Raw genomic sequence first — 8,047 nt, 5'->3', positions numbered from 1 at the left:
AGGGGGGGGGGGGGGGGAGAGACCCTGTGAAGGGGACTCTTTGCCCCTCTGCAGCCCTTCCCACTGCCAGGAGGAGCCTGGGGAATTCCCCACCTCTCCTTCCCCTGCACAGCTGCTTGGCTTGGCTCCTGCCACAGAAGGGAGGGGGAAGAAGTTACCAAGGCCCCTGGGTGTGGGCACCAGGGAGCCCTCAGCTCAGGGGGCTTCCTCCACCCTGGCCAGGGGTCCCCTAGCAAGGCAGGTGCTGCCCTGGGAAGCTGAGGGGGAATTCCCCCCCCCTTCCCAGGTGCTGATTTGCTTCAGCCACTGCCATAGGAGGGAGGGAGAACTCCTTTGGGCTGCGTGCCTGGCCCTGCAGTCCAGAATGGGGACACCAGGGAGCCCCTGCCTTGCTGGAGCTTCCCCTCCCAAACCCTACCACTACTTGCCTTAGGTGCTGCCAGTCTCAGGGATAGCCTGGAGCAACCTCAGGGAATGCAGGGAGATTCTCCCTTCCTCCCTGCTTCTCTTCTGTGGCAGCGGCTGAAATGATAAGCAGCCAGGAAGGGGAAAAGAGGGAATTTGCCTTGGCTTCCTGGAGCTGCCTGGGTTGGGTAACTCAGGCTTCAAGGAACTCCCTGTGGGGGAAGCTCCCTCAAGGTGGGCCAGCACCTGGACAGGGGGGCCCTCAATCTCCTGTGGGGGTACAGCATGGGACTACAGGGCATGTACTAGGGAGTCGATCCAGATGGCCCCATCTGGCTGGGTCTGCAATGGCCAACAGGCTGAGAGATGTGCTCCAGCACCCACTGCTTACTGGTCTGCGTCAGTGCAGACCCTCCCCCTTCTTTTGTACTTGTTAAAAGACCATTTTGTGGTGCAAAGAAAGGGTAAATGTTTTCTGTAATCCTGCTTGGGTAAAGAATCAAAGTAATTCATATTTGTTAGGTCTGGGCACTGCTCTCAGAAAACTACATTCTTCTATGTTACGGACGCGGACTCTTTACTTGGTGTTTCATAAATTGAATGCTTCTTGTTCACAGGTTGCGGACCAAGTTCCCCTATACCAATCAACACACAAATCCAGGCTTTGTGTTGAGTCCTGTCATGCTACAGAGAAATATAAGTGGAGAGTGTGCCAGCATCAAGGTTTCAATAGAAATTGAAGGATTCCAACAGCCAGTGACATTTACCTGCGATGGTATGTTTCCATTTTATAGCTAACTATTAAGCTGATGGCAATTAATTTACAGTCTTTGTTCACTTATCCTGTGCAAGTTTGGGCTCTCAAGCTTACATCAATAAAAGCAATAGCTTACAGGCTTGTCTCCCCTCTCCCCCTAATCAAATTGTACTGTTAGGTTGTCCTTGCAATGACAACTCCTTCTTGTGGTGGTGGTGGTGAGCCAACCAGTGTTGTTAAGTATAAGTTAAATCTACATGCAAATCCAAAAGGATCCCTTAATTCACTAAAAAGGTTCTGTCACCTGTACATGCTGCAAAGTGTTCTCCAGTTGTACAAATTTAAGAATTTGATTCTTTTTAGCTGAGGCAAATGCTCCCCGACTAATGGAAAACTGTTACAGTGCTCTTTTCCATAGTCCAATTACTTTTTCTACTGCTGTGGTGTAGCTCCAGCAGCTGTATGTAATTATCTGAAGGAAATGATTCCTTAATTTAAAAAAAGCTGCTGGAGAATTTTGCCATTTACCTGCCAATGTCATCAGATACAGTATTCTAGAAGATGTTTTAATCATTAAATGGGTGCTAATACCTCAGGGCTCACATGGCAACAAGAATTTTGATTTATTCCATTTGATAGAATAAGTTTATTTTTGGGGGGGTTCTCCCCCTGGAGTACCATATTTACGGGAATACATGACCCTGAATATAAGACAACCCCCCTAACTACATTCTATGGACAGAAAATTTATACATTTGTTATAATTTTCCATGTATTGTTTCTTATTATTGGAGGACTATCTTCAGTTTGTTGCATCTTGCCCCCACCCCCACTACTGCAGGTGGGGGAGTGAGAGGTGATTGGGGGCAGGCAGTGAGGCAGGCAGGCAGGTTGCCTTTGCTACCTGGATTCCCCCTTTCCCCTGCCCTGCAGCCCCAGGTGGCCCAGAGGCTCCCTTGTTCCCCCTGCCTCCCCTTTTTCATGCTGCTTCTGCCATATGTAGCCTCAGGCTATAGCAGGAATAGAGTCTGCAGGTATGAAGCAAAGGTAACAAGGAATGCAGCAGAGAGGGGGAGAGGGAAAGTAGGGGGAAAGAGGGATGGGGAGACTGGGACCTGTGGGGTAGGAATGGCAGAGCATAAAGAGGTAGGGCGGGGGCAGACACCAGCTGTGTCTCTTGTCCTTGCTCCAGTCCCAACCCTGGGTTGGGGCCGGAGCTGCAGCAGCTGCCTCTCTCCCCACCTTCCCTTCTTGCTTGATTGTAAGGCAAGGGGCATTTCCCCCAAGATTAAATGAGGAAAAAAACTTGTCTTCTAATCAAGTAAATATGGTAATTAGGCCTGAAGCATTAGGTTGTGTGAAATACTTGCACAAATTCTTTTTGAAAATTTCTGCTTTCCTGGGTTCTATCTAAATGTAAATTTAGAACTACCAAATTTAAGGTAAGTGGATAGGCTTTATTGGTGTAGTATACAACGTACACAATTTTAACTGTGATTTTTTTTTTTCATAGGGTAAGGTTAAAAACTCACTTTGAGATTTCTCTTTTATTTTAGTCAGACAAGCAAATAAGTTAAAGTTAATTGCTCATCCTTATGAGAGGAGGTATGCCAGAAAGGATTAAGTCACAGTTATAGGCATATTCCCCTTTTTGAGTTCTTATGCGAGTTTATGAACTATAGTGGGGGGGGTGAAACTCCCTTACTTCCCCCTGCCTCTTCCACCTTCCCTCCCCCCATGACCAAGAGGTTCCTTGTGGGATGGATCTGGACCCACTTCTAACAGCGGGACAAGTGACTGTGGCATTCACACAAGTGGCTTGTTTTCATCAAGTGTCCCCAGTGGGGCCTCTGTATGTTACAGTTCAGCAGTGGGCTCTGCCCCTGCTCACTCCACCCCTGCATCCCCATTTTCTCCAGGAGCTTCATGGGCCAAATCTTTCTCAGCTCTGAAGAATTAAGGAGAAAGAGAAAAAATGCATTAGCAGCATTTGAAGTGAGCTTTTCCTTATGCAGCCAAACAATACAGATGACAGTGCAAACACAGAAATAGTAATAGGGATTCCAAGTTAATTTATTTCATAGTCATGCCCAACAAATTGAGGGGGGGACTTATAGTATTACTATTATACTGCTTAAGCTTGGGAAATTCAGTCAAGTGGATTACCTTAGTTTTGTAAGTGTTTTCTTTCTCTTAAATTCAGTGAAGATGAGGTTAAATCTTTCATATTCTAAATAACTCATTGTTTCTGAAGCATTTAGCTTAGTTACATAATGCAAAACTATCTTGTGCTCCCTCTGCTGTTTGTAGCAGCAGGTGTGTCAGACTGTACCACCAATATACTTGCATACAAATGTTGCTCTGATAAGGCACTTACATTTTCTGCACAGGAAGATTTTAAAATTACTTATTATATCTGCATAAACTGTGTAGTAATTGCAAATGTATGCTATTATGCTAAATGTTTAAAACATTTCGTTCACTTGTTAAATACTTGCTTTTTAAGCTAAAGTTTATTGTTCACTTTTAATTAATGCTAATTGTTTATTATTTATTTAACTTGGCTTAAACAACAAAAACATATTTCTTTTTTCTCTTATACCAGATTTTGGTTTCTTGACACATTTGTGCTAACAAAATTAGATTTAACTTGTTGCTAAAAAGGTTGTCATGAAAATTTACGTCTTCTAGTGTTCCTAGTACTTTTTTTCCTCTTGTGGCCACGGCTGCCCTGTCTATATCTTTTACAAGTAACTGCCATACTAATTTTTCCTCCTTAATGCAAGGGGAAAATGTAGATAAATAACATAATCCATTTAATACATTGCTATAGTTTTTATTTACATAGAAGAAATAATTGGTTTGATAACTGGGTGAGAGAGTTAAGATGACACATCAGGATGCTTTTTCTTCAAGGTTGCTAAGTATGGTGTCTGTAGGAGGGTTTTGTCAAGATTTCTCAATGCTTTTAGAAACATGGTCAGGGTAAGAACTTTTTGTTCAGAAACAGTGGATACAATGAAAACCTCTGGTGGCAATGCATGTTAACTGAAATCTGCTGACTGCTTTTAATATTAAACAAAGACTTCATTCAGATGACAGTATCTTTTTTTTTTTAAAGGCCCATTTCTTAAATCCAGTGTTTTTTTTTGCTTTATTTTTTTTGTGAAACTTAGTGTCGGCAGCTTAATATGTGAAACAGAAGTGTTTCTCTAGATATACCGTGTTACACATATTAAATATTTTCTTGCATCAATTTTACAGATGCGTGCTTTTTAAAAAAGCTTATGATCTGAGTTTCTTTGGTAGCTGACAGAATGGGTGCTTATGTGTAAGAATGAAATATAGCATTTACTGCTGGTGCTTTTAAAATATTTGTCTGTCTAGTATAAGGCACAAATGGTTGTTCTTTCTAACAGAAACCATCTGGAAAGTTATCTGAATTCTGGGAATTAAAACTTCAACTTCTGTCCTTGTAAAAGCAATACTGGGATTTCTTGTACTGTATGAGGTCCTTGTTAAATATACTTTTATAGCATAAAAAGATACCATCTAAATAAACACATTTTAAACCACCCATCACAAATTAACTTATGTTTTGAAATTGCTCATGTAGATTCCACAATTTACCCTAAATTTATGTTGCTTTTAAGAATTCCTCAAAACGGGGCGAACTTCTTTGTAGTCTGCATATACTGCTGCAAAAAAAATTGAGCATCAAATAATGGTTTCTGATTGTGACACCCTTTTTAAGTAACTATATTCCAAATACCTGGATTTCTGTTCTTTCCACCAAATATTCAACTATAAACAACACTCTTATAGTTTTGTAATGACCATCTCATGGTAGGAAACAGGTTTGTTATGCTATGCTGTCTTTTGCATCTTACTGCATATTGTGTTTATCATGCACAAATTATACTCTGGATGCCATGACAAGTTGATTCATGCAAATGTCAGCCAATGATGCAAAATTATACCAGACCTTATTGGATTTTTAGTTGCATTCTCAAATGTTAAGTTGTGTGTTTTTGTTTTTTTTCTTTGGGTTTTTTAACTACTTGTGATGTTCTTGAAAAATTTCCATTTTGGATCTATATGTACTTAAAATAACATGGAAGTTCGAGGGAACTTTCATTTAGACTACCACTTCTCTTCAAAGTTGGGACTAATCCAGTGTACCCAGTAAAAGGAACCCTATAGATGAGAACTGCAGTTTTGGCCACTTGGTAAAAAGTTATTCAAATTTGGTCCTGATTGCCCCAAGAGGATTCTAACTTGGATAATCCATGTCTTGCCTAATGCTTGAGATGCCAGTGGTATTCATTTAAACTTTAATTGATAAAATATTCTTTCTTTTCTTTCCTATTATGTAGTTTCTATACCTTATGAAATAGCCAGAAGGTTGTAATTCATCTGTGGTGTCATGGTGTATGTTTTAGAATGTATAGATTAGAGAGGTCTCTTGTATTGTACTTCAATGTATCGAGATAAGCCTCCATAAATTTTTGCCTCTATCTATTAGGAAAATATTGTCTCTTTGTATAAAAAGAAATCCTATCTAATAGGAACAGTAAGCAGCTACATTCAAATTAGTTCAGATGTACAGGGAGGAAGCTGCAGTAATTGATATTTAACTTCAGGATGTTTGGGTTTTCTTCTAAACAGTGAGTTCTCCTGTTGAGCTTATAATAATGCAAGCACTTTGCTGGGTACATGATGACTTGAATGAAGTGGATATTGGCAGCTATATCCTGAAAGTCTGTGGCCGAGAAGAAGTTTTGCAGAAGTAAGTAAACTTTTATCTTTATTAATGTTTAACTCCATTTTAAATCAGAGTTACTAGAAAGCCTGTTCTTATGCATTGATATATAACAGTAAATTTGCAAATTAACTTTAATTTTAATATCTTAATCCTAATACCATTAGTTCCTTTTGTAGTGGGCGGGAGTTGTTTTAAAGTGCCTATTTGTCTGCAGATCTGTTTGTCCTATATTAACTAGGCTTTCACACTACTAAATAATTTGGAGATCTGTACAGTTTCTATTTTTAATTCCTTTGGAAAGTAACCTTGTAAAATTAGTTAGTGGTTTCTGATCCTCTACTATTTTGGTCAGAGTAGCAGTTTGTTTGCTAGATTTGAAGTTGGCAAATCATTTGGGACAGGAATATGTATAGAAATATACTCAAGCACCTTCTTTAATATCTTTTTTCCAAAACTATTAGCTACCTCTGTCTGTCTGCTAAATAGACAACACTCTAGTTTTTGGAATGGCAATACTTGCTTGCATTGAATTCACTTAATTTTTATAGCCAAGCACTGTGTCTTGGGACTCGCTTTCGCACTTGACTTATTTTGCTACCCCAAACCTTATATTTCATTCATTAGAAACTGGTGGTGGATAGGGGCTGGCATATTGCTTGTACCATTTCAGCCAAGTTTAATAAAGTCTAATTTATAACCAAACCACATTCCAAGTTCTGGAGTTAAAGACCTTTTTGCCTGAGTGGCTGTTCCACGATGCTGTAAAAGGATCAGACTGTAGCATGGATGGTTCAAACAGACTGTGCTGTAGAATCATGGACTCATCAGCAAGATATTAAGCTGTGAAGGTGGCTCGGGTGCTGTGGTGCAGCCCTGGACTCTAAGCTAACCATGTTGGTCAAAGTGGAAGTCATAGTTTGCATTCTTACTAAAAATAAATGTAAGAAATGCAACTTTTAAGTGGTGGGGGTCAAATGCCTCATAGGATGCACCAGCAGAAGCCACACCGGGGTGTGCCATGGGCCCCCGAGGGCTGCACACTACAGCCATCTTCCCATTGCACCTTGTGGAAGCCCCTTGCCTGATATATCATGTGCCTGTACAGGCATCCCACCACTGCATCACATGAATGCTTACCCCTCTACGTCCCCTCATCATGGTTCCATCAAGTGCCTGCACAGCACCAGGGTCATCCTCAGCTACTTGGGCTGTACCACTCCAGGGGACAAGCAATGAAAGCTGGAGGAGGGTGGCGGAGCCCTGAGACTCTGGCTGTTGCTGCAGTGGGAGCAATGAGGATAGCAGTGGCCAGGCTGGAGCTAGAGGGGCTGCAACGTAGCCCCTTGTGAGCTGCATACAGGCTGCTAATTGAACAGCCCTATTCTAATACACATGCTTATTCCTTCACTTGGGGGAAAAGAGTCAAAATGGGCATTTTTACATGTGCTTCTGATGCAATGCCAAGAAGTTTTAATTAGCGAGCGGCACTAATTAAAACCCCCGCACGTCGCGTGCAGCAGCGACGCAGCACATCCCCATGCTGAGAAAATGGCAGCAGTGTACTTTGAAGTAAAGCACATTGTGAATGTGTTTAAGTTCAAAGTGCATCACCACCATTTTCTCAGAGCACTGACGCACATGATGTGCGAGGCTGCCAGAGTATGTCAACTTATGTGCTCCAGCAGACTAGATTTCCAGTGTCAGAGCAGACTCCCTGCATGTATGTATGTGTCTAACATGTTTCTTAACATACTTTCTCAGGCCAAAATTCTGTTTCTCCTGTTTGAATCCTTAGTGAGCTGATCTCTGAAAAAGAGAGGTCAGTATATGAAATAGTGTGACTTTTTTTAGATCATGGGATGGCAGCCTATAGGCCACATCTGGCCCATTTCATAGATTTCATAGACTTTAGGGCTGGAAGGGACCTTGGAAGATCGAGTCCAGCCCCCCGCCCAAAGGGCAGGAAGTCAGCTGGGGTCATAGGATCCCAGCAAGATAAGCATCCAATTTGCTTTTGAAGGTGTTCAGTGTAAGTGCTTGAACCACCTCCGATGGCAGGCTGTTCCAGACCTTGGGGGCTCAGACAGTAAAGAAATTCTTCCTTATGTCCAGCCTGAAAC

At 41.7% G+C, this 8,047-nt stretch overlaps 1 protein-coding gene across 2 annotated transcripts in view; it reads left to right on the top strand.

Annotated features, from left to right (window-relative positions):
- PIK3C2A (phosphatidylinositol-4-phosphate 3-kinase catalytic subunit type 2 alpha) overlaps positions 1-8,047 on the top strand; it is a 115,563-nt gene that overhangs the window by 28,262 nt on the left and 79,254 nt on the right. For both annotated transcript variants that reach the window (XM_019519659.1, XM_019519658.1), the window contains exons 3-4: positions 1,023-1,180; positions 5,831-5,951. In XM_019519659.1, the coding sequence (XP_019375204.1) occupies positions 1,023-1,180; positions 5,831-5,951 (279 nt within the window). The remainder of the gene's footprint in view (positions 1-1,022; positions 1,181-5,830; positions 5,952-8,047) is intronic.

The sequence above is a fragment of the Gavialis gangeticus genome, unplaced genomic scaffold (genome assembly GCF_001723915.1).
Source record: "Gavialis gangeticus isolate Ggan-Ray unplaced genomic scaffold, GavGan_comp1, whole genome shotgun sequence".
NCBI classification, from domain to species: Eukaryota; Metazoa; Chordata; order Crocodylia; family Gavialidae; genus Gavialis; species Gavialis gangeticus.
Note: the sequence above shows the minus strand (reverse complement) of the source record. Positions and strands in the feature narration are given on the sequence as shown.